Source organism: Mustela lutreola, chromosome 1, assembly GCF_030435805.1.
Source record: "Mustela lutreola isolate mMusLut2 chromosome 1, mMusLut2.pri, whole genome shotgun sequence".
Lineage (NCBI taxonomy): Eukaryota > Metazoa > Chordata > Mammalia > Carnivora > Mustelidae > Mustela > Mustela lutreola.
The window spans coordinates 99738530-99759271 of NC_081290.1; the positions used below are offsets into that span (position 1 = coordinate 99738530).

Below are 20742 nucleotides of genomic sequence, written 5' to 3' on the forward strand. Positions count from 1 at the left end.
GATTAAAAATGTATTCATCACAGCCTTCAATGTAATGTACTTTTACTTCTTATCTCCTGTTCTTCAGCCTTAAGGGGAAAACCATAATTTTATTTTACCAAAAACAAATTTTCTCTCATTGTAGTTTCTGTCTTCCCTAGAGAACAGAATTGAGGCATTGTCTAGTAACAAAGTGGGGTAATCAGTTTCCTCTGGAGGAAACATACTCCCTATTGGTCACCTCCCTCAGCTATTTACTGGGAAGATCTTTTGTGGTTTCAGTTAAGGTAAAATGCTGGATTTTAGCCAAATCCTCTGAGTTCAAAAGTACAAAGCACTTTAGGACGCTTGCTCTTTCTGAATGTTTTTTCAAAGGTTAAAAATTAAATTTTGAAAGACTACCCAGGGTAAAGAAGAGAGACAGACACTGAGTCTCCAACATGAAGCTTGCTCATGTTATTTTATTACATTTGTGCTTCTGCCTAAGTTTTTGCAAGGTAGGTAACTCAATATTTATGTAGACTATTTTAATTTGTTTTTTAAATATTATCAAAATGTAAATAAGGTGTTAAAGACATGGGGGAAGTGATGAAAAAATAAAATAAGAAGAAGTCAGAGAGGGAGGCAAACTGTAAGAGACTCTTAACTATAGGAAACAAGCTAAAGGTTGATGGAGGGGAGGTGGGTGGGAAGATGGGGTAACTGAGTGATGGGCATTAGGAAAGGCACTTGATATAATGAGCACTGGCTGTTATATGTAACTGATGAATCACTGAACTCTACCTCTGAAACAATACACTATATGTTAATTGAACTTAAGTAAAATAACACTTTAAATAAATAAATAAGATAAAAAGTAAAAAAAAAAAGAAACCTTAAGTATATTATTTTGACTTAGAGATTACATAGTTCAGATACCTACATCCGCAGTATATAGTCAGTAACAAAGATTTTATGTTAGTATCTTGATGAAAGAGCTTTAAAAAATTGCTTTCTTCATGTGCTCTTTTCTGTACTTAGAAATTGAACTGAAAGAATTTTACTAATATAGGTCTGTAATTTATAGTAATTATATTAAATTAAAAAAATATCTACCTTCTACATGCAAGGTGTAGTGCTGGGCAAAGAGCATGTCTGATCTCCAAATAGCCCTTTGTACGGTTGTAGAACAATGACATAAACATGACAATGAGGAAATAATAAGATTTAAATAACTTTCGAGAAGGACCTTTTGAAAGATATTTAATTGCCAAAAATGTTACAAATATCATGTGTCAAAGGACTTTAATGAGAGGAAAAATCCCTTCCTGCTGAGAGGTCATGAAGAGTTTATGGACCAAGTGGGATTTGAGCTGGATTCATAACTCTGGATTACTGTAGAGAAACAGAGTGATTTGCATGCTTTTCAGCCTGGAAAAGCAGGAAGTGCTACGGTCGAAGATTGGTAAAGCCCTAGTCTCCTCCAGGTGAATAAATCCATTTGATTAGAATGGAAACTTTGTGGGGAACTTGGGTAGTCAAAACTGGTATGACAGATTATAGCCAGGTTGGAAGGTCATCTATTAAGGTTAGATAGACTTAAGATATTTTAGACAACTGTTGATGATTGCCTACTTTTGTGGTCAAAATATTTTGAAACAGGATTACAAAAACTGTCTTAATGCCAGCTTAGAGAAGCAAACATTTAAAGAAAACTAAGAAATGAGAATTACTGATTTTAAGTTTCCTGTAACTCTAAGATATATATGCAGTGTTTGTAACAGAGAACAAATGGAAATAAATTAAGTGTTCATTGAAAAGAAATTGATTAAATTATTGTACATCTATAAAGGAACTATCATGTAGCTATTAAAATGATGCATTTTATATTTGTTGAGAAAAAGGCCTTACTAAAATCTTACTTTTGTTAAAGAAGAAAATATACATACATTTATGTATCCATGTGTATGTGTACATATGTGCATGTGTGTGCACATGCACACACACACACAGATACACACATATAGCTGCTCATGTAAACAGCAATTTAAAAGTTCCTGGAGGGTATATATCAAATAGATACCAGTTGGTATCTCAGGTAATGCGATTACTGGTGATTTTTATTTTTTGTTTTATATACACTTGTGAATTTTCAGAACTAAGAAATTCTGTTTTATTCATTATTCATTTTTTTTAAATACCAAATAAATGTGTATTACTTTGGAATAGGAAAAATTTATTTTTGAGGAAAAGACATTTCAGCCACATTTTTTATTCCCGGAACAAAAACAAAAGAAAAGAGTATTATTCACTTATAGAAAGGGAAGAGCCTCTTTTACTGAATAATCATTCAATAATAAAGTTGTCTTCTTTTCTTTAAAAAACAGAATTTTGTAGGAATATTAGTTTGTAAAATATTAGTTTATAAAATAAAAATATTAGTTATAATATTAGTTTATAAAAGAAAATGGAATACTGAGAGATAACCATTTTTATTAGCATATAATGTATTATTTGTTTCAGTAGTACAGGTCTGTGAATCATCAGTCTTACACAATTCACAGCATTCACCATAGCCATACCCTCCCCAGCATCCAGCCACCCCCTCCAGCAAACCTCAGTTTTTTGAAATAACCATTTTTAAAAAATATTTTATTTATCTATTTGACAGATAGAGATGACACGTAGGCAGAGGCAGGCAGAGAGAGAGAAGGGGGGAAGCAGGCTCCCTGCTGAGCAGAGAGCCCGATGCGGGGCCCGATCCCAGGACCCTGGGACCGTGACCTGAGCCGAAGGCAGAGGCTTCAACCCACTGAGCCACCCAGGTGCCCCATTGAAATAACCATTTTTAAATGGAAGTTGCCATAGAGACAACATAAATGTGTTCAAAGAAGTTTTAAAATGTGTCTACATTTTCTAAATGAAATAAAATACATCTGGGAGAAATTTTTGTTATTTTGAAAGCTAGGACCAGATTTCCCTTTAAGGAATAAAAAGTCCGATCCCTTTTATATCAAAACTTTTTGGTGGATTTATTTGAAAGTGAATTATATCGATGGCAGGAGTGAACCGGAAATGGGATAGACTTAGGTTGTTCTGAATAGTGAAGTGAGAATTCTGGTTTTATTGCCCAGACATAGAGATAAGGGGACTCAGGTTTCTCTGGGAGATAAAACCAGAACACGGAGGGATTGGGTGCTGTATTAATAAACAAGGTATATTAAAGAGTAGAAATAGAAATAACCACTCAATATGGTTATTTACTACTGTGAAGTGTTGTGTTCTAACATAAACTCTGACCAAACCTTACATTTTTATTTATCTTTAAAGTTCATTACAAACCTGTTTATATCAGTAATATTTTGGAAAGAAAGAGCTAGGGTGATGTTCAGCAGAGTGAAGAGATGATGGAAAGACAATATGCAAAGGAAGCAACATGTAATGCAGAGAGAGAGGTCAGCAAAAATGGCAGAGTAGGCAAATCCAAACACTGTCTTTACACACACACACACACACACACACACACACAATCATGCAGACTGTCAGAAGAAACTTTGTCAGAACTCCAGTTATTAAACAAAGCCCTATAGCATCCAAATGAATACTGAATGAAGGAAAAGGCAACTTAAAAATGGTAGGAAAACTTTGTGGCATTTCAACTTGTCCTAGCCCTACACTGTCCCCAGTTCAGTGGCAGTCTTGAAGATAGCAGTCCACATGTGGAACTCTCATCCCTAGCTCTAGAAGGAGCAGAGCAGACATTATTTTAGAAGAATGGTGTTTGTCTATTTTAATCTGCCTGGAGGATACTGGAAAGACTGATCAAACATATTTGTCTTTGTTTTGCCTAACTCAGAACACACTCAGAATGGAAAGCCAGTGGGCATTCCTCAAAAACATTGTGAGGCATCAAACAACCTGCAGCTACCTGGGACAAAAGATTACAGCTGAGACAAACAGTAGAGTGCCAAAGCCTGGGAGGAAAAGTTAGGGAAAGAGTTTCTGTGGGAAAATAACCATTCAAAATTCCCTGTGAATACTTGGGAATTTTTTTAAAAGCAACACATATGTCCAGGGCAGGATGCATGTTCAGAAAAGGTCTAAGAAGACCCTAAACCAACACCTCTAGGTGATATCTAGGCTCAGTGCAGTCATGATGAAGTGAAGGCTGAGAGAATTGTAAACGGCCTGGCTAAATGTTGGGGGGGGGGGGTAATCAAGCACAGGGCCAATTTGCAAAGTCTAGATGAGGTTTTTTTGTTATTGATTTCAGGAGTTTCTTATTCTTTATATTTCATTTCTTTCTCTTCTCTTCCTTTCTCTTTCCTTTCCCTTTTCCTTTTCCCTTCCTCTTCCCCTTCTTCTTCCTCTCTCTCTCTCTTTCTCTGTCTCTCCATTCAAAGAAATATTTGTCTAAACACTAACTGAGTGCAAGGTAAAGGAACAGAAACTTCAGAAACCACACATGACAAAAAAAAAAAACTTTATAAAAACAGTTTAGATAACTCACTAAACAAACAGCTACAGCCTATAGCAAGAGAGAAAAGCAAACCTTGAGGAGAAAAATGTGATTTCAAGAGTTACTGCATTGTAATATTCAAAATGTCTAGTTTTAACAAAATGATGAAGCATGTAAGGAAACAAGAAAATAATGGCCCTTTCACAGGAGAAATTAACAGAAATGAGGGAAACAGACTTTGGACTTACTAGACAAAGACTTTAGACTGACTATCTTAAATACTTTCAAAGAGCTAAAGGAAACTGGGGGGATGATGTATGAGCAAAAACAAAATATGAAGGGATACATTGATATCATAAAAATCAGAAATTCCAGAGCAGAAAAGTATAATGACAGAAATGAAAAACTTACTAGAGTTTTAATAGCAAATTTGAGCAGGCAGAAAAGTAAGTGAACTTGAAAATCACTCAATTAAAGTATCAAGTTTGAGGAGCAGAAAGAAAAAATAAGAGAAACAGAGCTTAAGACCTGTGGGACACCATTAAGAACACCAAAATATACATAATAGGAACCTCAGAAGAGGAGAGAACATGTTAGAATATTTGACAAAATAATAGCCAAAAACTTCTCAAATTTGAAAAAAGTTATGAATCTACAGATTTAGGAAGCATACCAGCCCCCAAAAGATAATGCAAAGAAGTCCACACCAAGGCACATTATAATGAAACTGTTAAAAGCCAAGGAACAAAACAATATCTTGAAAGCAGCAAGAGAAAAACAACTCATCGTGGACAAGGAATTTTCAGTAAGATTATGAGTATATTTCTCATTAGAAACCACGGAGGCATGGAGAAAGGAGTGGGATGATACTCTTAAAGTGCTGAACGAAAAAACTGTCAATCAACAATTCTATATAGAACAAAAAAATCCTTTAAAAATGAAAGAGAAATTGAGATATTTTCAGATAAACAAAAGCTGATGGAGTTAGTTACTAATAGAAAGGAAATTCACTCAAAGAAAGTCCCGTAAGCTGAGCAAAAATATGCTAGATAGTAGCTGGAAGCCATAAGAAGAGATAAAGAACTTCAGTAAAGGTAACTAAATAGGTAAATACAAAAGTCAGTGAAATTTTATTTTTGGTTTGTAGCCCCTCTTTTTTTCACGTGATTTAAAAGAAGAATGTAGAAAAAATAATTATAAATCTATGTTAACATGCATAAAATGCATAAAGATGTAATGTGTGACCATAACAACATAAAAGGGGGGAGGGGTTTACAAGCAACAAAATGTAAGAGCAGGGTTTTTATATGCCCTTGAAGTTAGGTTTATATCAATTCTAACTAGATTGCTCTACATTTAAGATGTTAAGTATATAATCTCCATGTCAGCCACACAAAAAAATCTTAAAAATATATAAAAATAAGAAAATCAAAAGAGTTCACTACAAAGAAATCAACATACACAAAAGAAGTCAATAACAGAGGACATAAAGAACAATAGTTACAATGCATACAGAGAACAAATTGCAAAACAACAAAAGTTAGGCATTCTTTATAAACAACTTAAATATAAGTGGGTTAAATTCTCCATGAAAGGCATAGATTGGCAGAATTTATTTTATAAAAAACTAACCATGGTCCAACTATATGCTATATGCTATACACAAGAGACTCTATATACATGATCCAACTATATGCTTTATAAAGAGACTTTAGATCCAAAGACACAAATAGATTGAAAGTGAAAGGATGGAAAACAATATTCCGTGCAAAAAGTAACCAAAACAGAACTGGAAGTAACAGCACTAATATCAGATGAAACAAAGAACATTAGATATTGATAAAAGAGTTCATCTAAAATATATAATTATAAACATATACACACCAAATGGTTGAACCCAAAATACATGAGACCATGACATAATGGAAGGGAAAAAAAGAATTCTATAATAATAATTGGAAACTTCTATATCCCACTTTCTGTAATAGAATTTCCATAATAGAAAATCTAGACAGAATATTAATAAGAAAATAAAGGATTTTAATAGCACCATAAATCAACCAGACCTAACAACTAGACATATAGAGCACTACACCCAACAGAAGCAGAATACAAATTTTTTTTCAAGTGCACATAGAACATTCTCCACCATAGGCCATATGTTAGGCCACAGAACATGTCTCAATACGTTTTAAAATGTTAAAATAATAAGAAATATTTCCTCTAAAGATGATGGAATAAAACTAGAAATCAGTAACAGAAAGGAAACTGGAGAATTCACACATACGTGGAAATTAAACAATATACTTTAAAACAACTGGTGGTCAAAGAAATCACAGAACAAATTAGAAAACACTTAAAAATGAATGAAAGCAAAAATACAACATACCCAAACATATGAGATATGGCAAAGCAGTTCTCACATGGAAATTTATAGCAGTAGATGCCTACATTAAAAAAGAACAAAAATTCCTTAATCAAAAACCTAACCTTACACCTTACAAGAACCAGAAAAAGAAGAGCAAGCTAAATCCAAAGCTAGAAAAAAGAAGTAAATAATAAAGATTAGAATGAGGAATATACTGAATTTTGTCAAATGCTTTGTATTTCTGTGGTGTCGGTAATTATTTCTGTTTCATTTCTGACTTTATTTATTTGGGTCCTCCATTTTTTCTTGATGACTCTGGCTGAAGGTTTATCAATTTTGTTTATCTTTTCAAAGAACCAACTCTTGGTCTTATTGAATTTTTCATTTTTTAGTCTCTATTTCACTTATTTCTGCTCTGATCTTTATTAGTTCCTTCCTTCCACCAACTTTGGGCTTTGTTTGTTCTTCTAGTTCCTTCAGGTATAAGACTAGATTGTTTATTTGAGATTTTCCTTGTTTCTTGAGGTAGGTTGGCATTGCTATAAATTTTCCTCTTAGAACTGTTTTTGCTGTATTGCAACGATTTTGGACCATTAAGTCTTCATGTTCACTTGTCTCTATTTTTCCTCTTTGATTTCTTCATTGACCCATTGGTTACTCAGTAGCATGTTGTTTAGCCTCCAAAAAAAGTAGAAGAGGAAGATGGTGAAGGAGGAGAGGAGGAAAAGAAAAGAATGTAGATGGAAAAAATAAATGGTAAGATAATAGAATCAATTAAACCAAAACCTGGTTCTTTGAAAAGATCACCTAAATTGACAAACCTTAGCTAGATTAACAAAAAAAGAAACAAATAAAATCAGAGAGTGAAAACATTACTGCTGACCTTACAGAAGTCAAAAGAATGATAAGAGTTCTGTGAACAATTATATGCCAACAAATTAGATAACCTAGTTGAGTGGACAAATTCCTACAGACACATTACCAAAACTGAATCAAGAAGAAATAGTAAGTATGAATAGACACATAACCAGAGTTGAATCAATGATTAATTTTTTTTCATCAAAGAAATGTCCAGTATCAGATGACTTCATTGGTAAATTTACTAAATATTGAAAGAATTAACATTAATTTTTCTCAAACTCTTAGAAAAGGAGTGAATACTTAATTCATTTTATGAGTCCAATATTACTCTGATAACAAAGTCAAAGATACCACAAGAAAAGGCACAAAGCAGAAATAAAAGCTATTGTCTTCACTGACCTCCCCCCATATCAGATATTCCCAGAGATTTCCAGCATTTGTCATTTTTCTGTGTAAGTCCAGAATTCCATCCAGCATAACTTTCCTTCTGCTTAAAGGACTTTTTTTTTAACTTTTCTTGTAAGGCAGTTATACTGGTGATTAATTTTTCACCCTTTTTGTCTAAAGAGGTTGTTATTTGCCTTAAACTTTTAATGATGGGGCACCTGGGTGGCTCAGTGCTTAAGCATCTGCCTTTAGCTGAGGTTCTTATCCCAGAGTCCTGGGATAGAGCCTGGCATTGAGCTCGCTGCTTGGTGGGAAGCCTGTTTCTCCCTCTCCCACTCCCTCTGCTTCTGTTTCCTCTCTCACTGTCTCTCTTTCTCTCTGTCAAATAAGTAAATAAAATCTTTAACGAGAAAAAAACTTTTAATGATATCTTTGTTAGGTATAGAAGAATAAGTCAACAGGATCCCCCCCACCCCAATATTTTTTAACTGTTACTCCACTATCTTCTTACTTGCATTAGTGATGAGACCTCTGCTGTCACACTAAACCTTTGTTCCTTTGCCCATAATGTGTCATGTCTCTTTGGCTCTTTGAGGATTTTCTCTTTGTGGCTGGTATTATTTGAACAGTTTGAGTATGATATGCCTTCATGGAGTTTCCTTCATGTTTCTTCTGCTTGGGGTTCATTAAACTTGTTGGAACTCTGAATTTATATTTTTCATCAAATTTAGAAAAGTGTCAGCCACTGTTATTTCAAATATATTGTTTGTTCCCATCTCACTCACTCCTTCTTTGGAACTCCAGTTACACACATGCCATGCCACTTGAATTTGTTGCACGGCTCATTCATACCTTGTTTGATAAATCTTTGGGTTTTCTAATCTTTTCTTCTGCTGAGTCCTACCTGTAGTTAGTTTCATCCAGTATATATACTTTTTTAATCTCAAATATTGTAGTTGTCAACTCTAGAAGTTCAATTTGGATCCCTTATATTTTTCATGTTTTTGATTAACCGTTTTAACATGTAGAATACAGTTATAATAAATGTTTGAATATCCTTGCCTGCTTATTCTAACGTCTGTGCTAGTGTTCTGGGTGAATTTCAGCTGATTGATTTTTCTCATTATGAATCATATTTTGCTGCATCTTTGCATGCCTAGTATTCTTTATTGGATATCAGATACTGTGAATTTTACTTTGCTGGATGTTGAGTATTTTTGTATCCTTATAAATATTCTTGAACTTTGTTCTGAGATGTAATTAAGTTACTTGAAAACAGTTTGATCCTTTCAGGTCTTGGCTTTAAGCATTTTTTTTTTTTTTTTTTTAGATTTTATTTATTTATTTGACAGACCAAGATCACGAGTAGTAAGAGAAGCAGGCGGGGTGGGGGGGAGGCTCCCCGCTGAGCAGAGAACCCGATGCAGGGCTCGATCCCAAGACCCTCGGATTATGACCCGAACTGAAAGCAGAGGCTTTAACCCACTGAGCCACCCAGGCGCCCCAGCTTTAAGCATTCTTACATAGGACCAGAAATCCCCAGGAATCACAAGTGGTGAGAACGAGCATTGTTCATGGCCCTGTTTGAATGTGGGCCCTGTCACCTAGAATTCTTTTCGGTGGTTCCTTCCCCAGTCTGTGGTAGTTTCATCATACCCACGTGCTGATGAATACTCACTGAACACTCAGAGGGCATCTGTTAAGAAGCTCCAAAGGTCTCTTTCTATTCTACTCACTTCTTTCCAGTACTCGATTCTGTGAATGGTAGCTGCTTTGGTCTCCTCAGACTCTCAAATCTGTCTCCTCAGCTCAAGGAGTCCCTTAGGCTCAGCTAAAGTTCCGTCTCTCTGCACCACAGTCTTGGAATTTTCTCAAGGTAATCAAATGGAACAATTATACAACTTCTTAATTTACCTGTCAACTCTCAGGGATCACTATCCTTCTTTGCCTGATGTCCAGTATCTTAAAAATCATTGCTTTCCATATTTTGTCCATTTCTTGGTTGTTTTAAACTGAAATGTATACCTGGTCCCTATTATTCAATCTTTATGGGAAGCAAAAGAATGCTTATTTAACATAATTTTAATAAATTTTAATTTAGATAGCCACATTTGGCTAGTGGCTCTTATATTAGATAGTACAGTTAACAATTGCTGTTTTTACCAAGATTGATTTTTTTAAATGCAAATGTAAACTACAAATGGGCATATTTAAAAAAATATATCCTTTAATAGTCATCTTATTGAGTTAATTCAATCATCTCTCAGTTCAGCCCTGTTAGAGGCAGTCTCATATATATTATACATTGGAATTGTTCAAGCTCATTTCAGGTAGAACTCCTGTCTCCAAACTCCATGTTTTCACATTTTTCTGAATATAAACAGATTCAAAATAACAGTGTTGTCACAGTGAATTGTAAGGATGAAGGGATGAAGAAACAAGTTGAGCTTTCAGTTTTTTCATTCTAATGACCATTTGGAATTTTTGTTTTTAAAATATAAAATAGTAAAACAATGCAGACAATAGTACATACAGGACATATTTTACCAAGTTTGAGTAGTATTTTTTAAATGAAACTTATTCTTTATTATAAATGTATTTACTTGTTCTTAAACTGCAATATTATTGGGGCATCTGGGTGGCATCTGCATCTGCCTTCATCTCAGGTCATGATCTCAATGTCCTTGGATTGAGGCCTACATCTGGCTCCCTGCTCAGTGGGAAGCCTGCTTCTCCCTCCCTCTGCTGTTGCTCCTCTGCTTGTGCTCTCATTCTCATTCTCTCTCAAATTAATTATTAATTAAATCTTTTTAAAAGCCTGCAATATTATTATTCATTACTATAACAGACCTATATATAGGTATAATTTTTTCCCTTTTTCACCAAATGCATTTATTATGTAGTTAAAAATATTTATCAATTTTTTCTTATTTGTACTGTACTATGTTTTTTATTCTTTTATTTTTATAAACATGGTTTTATATATATGAATTTCAGTGAAAGAAATGTTTGCTCTTCACATTTTTCTGCATAATATATCATTCATTTCTTTCATGGTTTTTACTGAAAATAATTTTGTTGTGTAAGAAGTAATGTTTTATAAAAGTATCTGTTCTGGGGGCACCTGGGTCGCTCAGTTGGGTTGAGCATCATACTCTGTTTCCACCCATGTCCTGATCTCAAGGTAGTGAGATTGAGCCTGGTGTTGGGCTCTGTGCTCTTGCTCATGCAGAGCTTGAGATTCTGCTTGAGTTTCTCTCTCTCCCTCTCTCTTCCTCCCTCCCTTGCTTGCTCTCTTGCTGTCTCTCTCTAAAATAAAATATATTTTTTTAAAGTGTATGGTCTGTGTGTCAAATACACTAGGCTTGCCATTTTTTCAATAGACGAACACTTTTTTGCAACTCATATTCCAAAGGGCTGGTTTCTTTAACATACAGAGTTCCTACAAAACAAAAACAAACAAACAAGACAGCAATCCAGTATACATCAGCAAAAGATACGGTTAGTGCAAGGAGAAAAATAAAACTCTCTCTTAAAGTTTGAATGTACTGAAAGATGTTCAGCCTCGCTCATTGGGGAAAATTGCAAATAAAATTGTACTCTGATAACATTTTTATATGCTAGATTGGCTAAGATAAAAAGTTTAGTGAGGCATATGTTCTATGGTCAAGATTATGGAAAATAGACACTGCCATAGATTGATGATGGGAATGCAAATCAAAACCTTTACAGAGAGAAATTAAGCAATATCTATCAAAGTTAAAAGTGCTAATTTTTTTTATTCAGCAGTTTCACTCCCAGGTAAGTACTGACATGTATTTAGTATATGTGGGAAATGATGTGTATTATATAAAAAGATTCACTGTAACATTGGTTATAATGACAAAACATTGGAAAGGGCCACTGGTTGCAAATTGCACTGATGTTGGGGGGCAGAGTTAGGAAGGAAAACATGAGCTCATGTGCAATGATGAAATCTAGAAAGATTCACAAAGGACTATTAAATGGTCGACTCTGAGGTGGACCCGTGTAGGTTGAATGGATAAGGAAAGAAAGGAAATATGCTTTTTATAGGCACCCTTTTGAACCTATTTATAATATTCTTTTGTGTTTCCTGTTTTTAAAAAGCTAATTAAAAATAAAAACAACAAAATTTCAGCCATCTTACCTTCATAATAAAAAACAAAACAAACAAACAAACAACAAAAACCCAATAAACTAGGCCAATGATTTTTTTTCATCTCTGACGCAAAAATAATGGAATTGATCCCAAAGCAATATTTTCAATTTTTAAGAGCAAGGTATCAGGGTCCACCCTACCTATGCACACCATAAAACCATTTTTCTACCATTTCCAACAACAACATGCTGGTCCTAGTCCAAACAGGATAGTTATTTAAAAAAGAAAACAAACAGCAAAAATATCAAAATTCAAATTCTTTATGCAAATTAAAACAATTCATCATTATGTATTAGTAGAGAAATATTACTTTTTTATCTGAATAGGACAGTGGCTGCTTAAGTATCTAATAGTCGAGGTATCAGAGCATGACTTTATATCAGAAACAGGTATAATACAAGATGGACAGATCAAAGGAGAGAAAAAAATGTAGAAAAAATTGCTAGCAAAGACCAGGATGAGAAGAAACTGAAGCCACAGAGGGGCTAAAACTCTTCCAATGGAAAGACTTCCCATATAGTTATTAACTTTCAGAATAGAAGTTCTTTATTCACTTCTGGGGAAAAAAAACAAAATTCCATACTATTTACTCTTTTTGAATCTTTTCCATTTTTTTCCTCAGTGTTTTCCAGGGATATGATGATTGTGCCAGTTAGTTAATGCCATGATAATAAAATCACCATAAAATCTCAGTGGCATAAAATTTTATTTAGTGTATTAGTCTGCAGGTTGGCTGGTGATCAGGGGATCTAAGCTGGACTCTGATAGAGTATTTCTTTGCTAGCCTGGCCTTGTTCTTCTCATAGCTATGGCAGAGAAGCAAAAGGACAAACCATTTGGACAAATACTTTCCAATCTCTTGTGTCCCATCTGCTGACTTCCTGTTAATTAAAGCAAGTCACATGGCCAGACCCAGAGTCAAGAGTTAAGAAAATACACCCTGCCCCCAGTGAGAAGCACAGCAAAGGACTGGAAGGTAGGGAGGGTAGAACTAGAGCCACTTGGAATCCGCCACAGTTGCCATCATATTTGCATTTCTATAGGGTCCTAAATGTTTATTTGGTTTTCCCATGTATTTTTCATTTGATCCCTCAAACAGTTCTGTGAGAATATTATTTTTATTTTCCACATTTTATGGAAGAACAGAATCAGAAAGTAAAGTCATTTACTGAAGATCACATAGCTACGTAGCAGTGGAAGGGGGGCAGTGGAGGCCTTTTCTGTGCTTTGGTCATTGTTGATGGTTCTTTTTCCTTTGTTTATAGAATATAGATGAAAAACAAAAACAATGGACAAAGACAACACAGGTAAAGCTATACAGCTGTATATTGGGGTGAATAGGAGTTTGTTTCTTGTTTTCTAATTGCCAACCATCTATTTAATATTGTGTCATTGTAGCCATGCCTAGAATAAAAAGACAAAATTCACATCAAAATAATTGCTACATCATTGCAAATAACCAAGGAAAGGGCCAAAAACAAACCAAACAAAAACAAACCCATATACACAGAAAAGAAAGATAACTAAAGGAGTTGAGTCATGTTTTGTAGATGAGTAGACTATAGTCATGATTGCTAAAAATTTTTGAACATGTGCTTCTAGTGTATGTGAATATATTTAGTAATAAATAATAATTACACTGCTATATAAATAATGCACCCTAAAAAACAATTTTAAGTACATAAATAATATTTTAATAATGTTCATCAATCTCAATGAAATAATGTCATTAAACACACTTTATTACTTTTAAAAATCTTCATTTGCCTTAATGGCATATTCGCTGCAAAAGATTCTTCAGAAAGAGCAACACACAAGAAACACATAGGGAGAGGTTCATCATTAATGATACCAGATATAAATCTATATTTCAAATACTCATTTTAATTCTACTAACTGCGTGACAGGACTGACTTCTGTCATATTTTATTTTATTTTATTGTCAAATAATATAAATAAAATTATTTAAATAATATAAATAGAATTATTAAATTTTTATTATATTTTATTTAAAATATTTTATTATATTTATCATATTTTATTGTTTTTACCCCCATGATGTGGCTAATGAACAGCTTCTACTGGGGTTAGAGTTGTAGACTCTGCCATTTACTTTTCCAGCGGTGTTGTGTTTTGGCATTTTTTTCAATCCAACATTCATTTCATGCTATGAATCTTTAAGCCACTTACCCATTTGTGAAGATTATTTTTAGTTAAAACTAAATCATATAACCCATAACAGTCCTTAATATGGCACATGTATATGATCCTCCATCTTTAAACAAAAACCTTCTCCTTACTCAATATCCCCTTCCAATTATCACCCCATTTCTGTGTCCCTTTACATCTAAACTCAAAAAATTTCCTATTGCTTTTGCTTGCTTGAGTGTCTTTCTAAACCATTCTCATACTCCACTCCTGCTGTCTCTTACCAGTTTCCTGACCATGACCATCCCATTTAAAGCCTACGAAATCCCATATGCCCATTCCCTAAATACATTCTGCACCATCCCTCCTGTGTTTTGCTAACACCAGCCCTCTGCCAGCATCTGTCCTTCCTCACCTTGCTCAAATGCTACCACCTCCATGAGGCCTTTTTAAATTCCCCAAGGAAAGTTAAGCAATTAATTTATTAATTCCCCTAGAAAGCCTAGCTCTCTTCCATTCTGGCTCTCCAAGAGGACTGTGTTATATTTGTTCCACTGCTATATCAATTACCACAATCTGCCTTCTTCCCAGTTATTATGTTTCTGTCTTATTGCCTAGATATCAAGCCCTTGGAAGACAGAGCCCATGCACATTCATCTAAAAGAAACTTTATACACAGTGGGAGTTTAACAAATGATTTTGCATTTATTAATAAAATTGACCAATTTATTCATCAGTTCATTCCACAAGACTATATTTAGCACCAATTTTGTTACTTCTTAACATGACTTATGAGATTCATTGATTTCTTCCAAGGCAGGATTTTATGTTGTCTTTAGGATAATAATAGCTCCTATTGATTTCATGCCCAGTACCTGTCAACCATTATATGTGTAGAATTTCTAATCTTTGCAATAGCCTTGCAAGAAGCTATTACCCCCATTTTCCAGATGAGGAAACACACATTTCATGAGGGCAAGGGCATATAACCGTAAGTACCCAAACTAGGACTTGAAGTCACATTTGTGATTCTGTAAGTCACTACACAACATCCCCTCTTCTGTACTGTGGGCTTTCCTTCACTTAATCATCTTCAAAAAGAAGATTTTAGTTTGTCAATGTTTATTTTGTGTTTTACAGCTTTCTGCAATAAAAAAAACACCTCAAAATGATCTGGTAGACAAAAAGTGCTTAACTGAAAAATACACACATCTCTCCTGCAGCAAAGTCTTCTGCCAACCGTGGCAGAAATGCATTGATGGGACCTGTATTTGTAAACTCCCATATCAGTGCCCAAAGAATGGTACCACAGTGTGTTCAACTAATGGGAAAACCTACCCAACTTACTGTCAGCAAAAGAGTGTTGAATGTCTTCGTCCAGAGTCAAAATTTTTAAATAGTGGAGCATGCACAGCTCAAGGTAGGAAAAGCCTAGTTGAATTTATGATGTAACAAGGAAATTGTTTGCTATACTTTCTATTAGAAAGTGAAATTAGAAAATAATTTTGCTATGAAATGTTATGATGCCAATTCAAAATTCCTCTCTAGACCCAATTGCGATTATAACCAAAGAAATTCCGGTCACCAGAATATAGTTAGCCTTCAAGTCCACTGCACAAGGCCCTGAGGCCAGTCCTTCCCCCTCAGTGCCTCTGCCACTCTCTGCCGCCCAGCCCTTCCAAATTATCCCCACCCTCACTTTGACTTGGCCAGTAGAACTATGCCCAGAGCCGTTGAGTTGGTTCAGAATCCAATGAACAAGTCTTTATGTGAGGCTGATGCTAATAGGGAGCTGTACCTCTAGACCTCCAGTTCCCATAATTTCTTCCAGCATCCATCCCATCAGCCCCTACCCTTAGGGAGCCCCAACCCCACTGGCCTTGATCTAAGGGGAGCTCGGGCCACTGCTAACCTAGGACATGCTCTAACCTAGCAAACTTGGCACATCAGACAAAAGAGCTTTTCTACACTCCATCCAGGTTCCTAATGCAGTGAGGAGGCCAGGATGCCAGTAGGTGGATTTGTGGAGTGGTTAAGGTTAGGAGTCTTAACTGTCAGATTGAGTGGCAAGCCGCTCCACCCAAACTCAGTTATTGACAAGCTACGTCACTATCAGATCGCATTTTCCACATCTGTAAAATGTGAATGACACTAGTTCCTAACTCATATGACCCTCATGAAAATCAAATAAAATGATGTATATAAAGGTCTTCACACAATGTTTGGCACACAAAAAGAGCTCATGTAATTTTAACTATGACAGCAAACCTCAGGCTTATCTTCTAATATTAGTTATCATAGGCACTTCATGAACTGATTGAAAAAACACTCAAAACATTCTCTTTTTAAAGATTTATTTGTTTTAGAGAGAGAGGGAAGGAGAGGGTGCAGTGGGGAGGGACAGATGGGGAGGGAGAGAAAAACTCAAGCAGAGTCCATGCTCAGTGAGGAGCTTTACTGGGGCATAATCTCACAGAGATTGAGATCGTGACCTGAGTCAAAACCAAGAGTCAGGTGCTCAACCCACTGTGCCACCCAGGCACCTCAAAACATTTCTTTTTAGTTACCATGACATATGCTGGCACACAGCACCTAAGTATCTGTGTGATGCTGAGTGAAGAGGTTGAGGCACTGTAGAGCAGGAAGACGAGAGCTCCTACTGCCTGTTGGACAGGAGGGAAGCAAAACTGGAGATTACTTTGTCAGTGGCAGGCTTTTGTTCTCTTGAGTTATTAAATGCCATAAATATATGAGAATACATAAAACTTTTTTATGTTCTAATTATTGTTTGGCTTACATTGAAGAGAACACACTTGGGAGTGAGATCAATATGGTAGCTTTCAATTCCTGGTTTCCTCACTGGAGCAAGCAACTTAACCTCATGTGTAAACATGGGATAAATAATCAGTGTAGTCTTCACAGGGCTGCCTCATAAAATAATTGCTTACTATTATTTGTTAAAATCTTCATGGTGTTCAAAGTTAATTTGAAATTCTTTTTTTTTTTTTGTTATTTTAAAGGCTTTTCATCAAGAGGTGGAAAGGTGAATGCTTAAATATTGCTTATTGTTTTGGTTCTTTTAAATTTTAGGACAATTTGGTGTTTCTGTAAAGTACGGAAATACCACTTCAGAAGGAATTGTTGAAGTAAAACTTGTAGACCAAGATAAGGAAATGTTCATATGTAAAAAAACCTGGAGCATTACAGAAGCTAATGTGGCCTGTCTTGAACTTGGATTTCAGCTGTGAGTGCTTGTTGTCAGTGGATTTTCCCAGGATTGGTTTTATTGTTCCAACTATTTGCTTTTTTTTTTTTTTAAGATGATTTTATTTATTTATTTGACCGAAAGAGAGCATGCAAGCAAAGGGAGCGGGAGAGGGAGAAGCAGATTCCCCGCTGACCAGGGAGCCTGAGGCAGAGCTGAACCCCAGGACTCTGGGATCATGACCTGAGCCAAAGCAGAGGCTTAACCAACTGAGCCATCCAGGCGCCCCAACTATTTGCTTTTTGATTACCCACTCTTTCTCTGCCTTAATTTCCTCTTATGTAGCCTGAGAATATTAACTACCTGTCTCATAGCATTGTTATGAGGATTAAATATGTTCATGTTTCACTAGCACTTAGAACACCCCTGAGCACAGAGCACATGTAAGTTGGTTGAAGTATCTGGATATATGAATCCTTTGTAGTTCCAGAGAATTGTAAATATGTTTATTACCATCTGTCTCTACTTGTCTATAATTGTGTCCACTTTTTCATACCTAATATTGTTTATCTATGCCTTCTCTTTTTATCAGTCTTAAAGAGATCTATTTACTTGTGTTTTTGATTTTTACATTTTATACGTAAATTGTCTCCTGTGACTTTCTCTCAACTTCATTAAGTTTGTTGTCCCTCTCCTTTTCTCTACTGTATCTTTCCTCATTCCTTGAGTTAAATACTTACTTAACTCCTCAATTTGTAACTTTTCTTATTTTCTAATACAAGCATTTAAGATACAAATTTCCCGCTAGATAATGCTTCATCTGCATTCCATAAGTCTCAGTGGCATAAAGGTACACATTATTTATTGTTCAATTTGAAATATTTTTAAATGTTCAGTATAATTTCTTTTTTTGATTTAGAAGTTTCTTTATTACTTCCCTAATGAATATATATTTGCTTTTAGTTAACTTTTTGTTATAGAGTTCTTATTTAATTGTACTGTGGTAAGAGAATGGTCTCTATATGATGATAATTGTTTAAATATTTGTTATCACTTGCTTTGTGCTAAGTATATTTTATTTATTTTGTGCTGAATATATTTTAAATGTTTCATGTGCAGGGTTCTATATGATAAATATGTTGTCCATTAAAAAAAGTCAGCCTGTTAACTGCTTTGTTCAAATATTTTCCTAGCTATTTACATACAAGCTTTCTATGTCTTTATCTTTTAAATGTGTCCTTTACAAACAGCATGTATCTAGATTTTTTTTAAAAAAATCCAATATGACAATAACTGTCTGAATTAGTCCATTTACAGTATTGTGATTATTTACATTGTTGAATTTATTTTCCTTATCTTATTTTAGTAGTAGTATTTACCCTGCCTTTTCTGTGTACTTGTTTCTTCCTATTCTAATTTCTATTGGGTTTAATAAAGCTGTTGTATTTTTTAAACCTTCCACCCCCCTCTACTTGGTTTGTAAACTATATACACCCTATTTCTGTTCCTTTAGTGATTATCACCTTATTTATACCATGAATTCTTGACTTAGGAAGTCCTCACCCTCTTAGGAATAATATAAGGAATGTCACTATTTCTACCAAGTTTCCAGTATTTAGTTCCACATTATTTTTCTATATCCCCGAAGTTAATTTCTATTATTATATAATAAGCAGTTGTTATTACTGTCATTCAACTAGTGCTTACTCAGGTTTATTTCATGTTTACCAACATCTTGGTTTGTTGCTGCTTCTTACATTTTTCAACTTTATCCTGAATTTATTTTCTGTCTTCTTAAACCACATCTGCTAGTAGTTAATTAGTGAGAGTATCTTATTAAGTTGAGGCACAAGATATTTGTGGTTTTTGACAGTTTGTGACCTACAACCTAGAATTCAACCTAATGAGAAACCTCTCTCCGTCTTTGATCGCCCAGTATTTTGCTCTTATCATACTTTGTATGAGCTCATAGACAGACTTGTCTTACTGTATTTTATTTATTTATTTTTAAAGATTTTATTTAATTATTTGAGAAAGAATGAGAGAGATCACAGAGGTAGAGGGAGAAGCAGACTGCCTGCTGAGCAGAGAGCCCCATTTGGGATTGAGTCAATCCTAAAACCCTGGCATCATGACCCAAGCCGAAAGCAGACACTCAACCAACTGAGCCATTCGGGAACCCCCAGACTTCTCTGATGTTAGCCAGGGGTATTTTCCTTACTTCTTTAAGAGCTCATTGAGCCCCTTGACGTGCTCCCTGCTCAGCTGGGAGTCTGTTTCTCTCTCTCCCTCTGCTCCCCCTCACCCACATGTGCTCTCTCCCTTTCTCTCAAGTAAATAAATAAAATCTTAAAAATGAAAAAGAAGAAGAGCTCACTGAATGCATTTTATCTAGTACTTTTAGATAGTTTTAAATTGAGATTTTTTTTTTTTTAATTATTTACCTGTGCAATTGCCCCAGTGGCTCTTCTTTGCTTTGATGCTGTTTGGCACAGTTTTATGACTCCTTTTTACCATCATTACTGATCTGAAATCATTAAAAATGCCTTTCTTAATCCCTTTAAATATCTAATATTTATATTGCCATTATTGCTTTGTTATTGTTTATATTTACCTAATACATCTTTGCCCAGCTTCTTATTTTTAACACCATTTCTTTCTAAAGAGAAGCAGGGAGCAATTGAAGGTTCTAGCAGAATATTTTACTGGAACTTATCATCTCTAGTGTATAGAGTCATAGAGGTAGCACAGATTCTAAACAAATTGAGAAGTCCAAGCAATGGCATATAGATGCCAAAATATCCCCTTAATATTGTCGAGGCTGAGTTGAGGACATGGCTAGGTTTAAAAAAAAAAAAATGAACATGCTATAATTAAACCAAATTAATCTCCCAAATTCTAAGCAACAATGGGGCCAACCAAGTAAGCCTTTCAGCATGAGGCCTGTGAAGAGGTCCCCAAAAGAAAAATGGAAAGGTGAGCTAACCTTGCCTGATTTGTAATTCCAAAATTCCCTGATTGATTATTCTACTCCTGTTCCTTGAGCAAAAAGGAGTTAAGAGATGGAGAGAAGCCAAGAATGATGCATCTCAGGTTGGAAAGAAATATCAGGAGTGTGGAAGAAAGCATTTTTAACAGGAAACAGAGAAGAGGAAAGTACTATTTGCTGAGTGTTT

General features: G+C 34.9%; 1 protein-coding gene across 4 annotated transcripts in view; it reads left to right on the plus strand.

The window, feature by feature from the left end:
* The first annotated feature begins 325 nt into the window (after window positions 1-325).
* The window catches only part of CFI (complement factor I), a 49795-nt gene continuing 29378 nt past the window's right edge, over window positions 326-20742 (plus strand). The window contains exons 1-4 of one of the 4 annotated variants that reach the window (XM_059171079.1): window positions 326-476; window positions 13479-13520; window positions 15502-15781; window positions 17452-17605. In XM_059171079.1, the coding sequence (XP_059027062.1) occupies window positions 420-476; window positions 13479-13520; window positions 15502-15781; window positions 17452-17605 (533 nt within the window). In that variant the 5' untranslated portion in view covers window positions 326-419. Of the gene's footprint in view, window positions 477-7523; window positions 7542-13478; window positions 13521-15501; window positions 15782-17451; window positions 17606-20742 lie in introns of those variants that run through there. The other 3 variants (XM_059171106.1, XM_059171098.1, XM_059171090.1) reach the window with 3 other exon arrangements.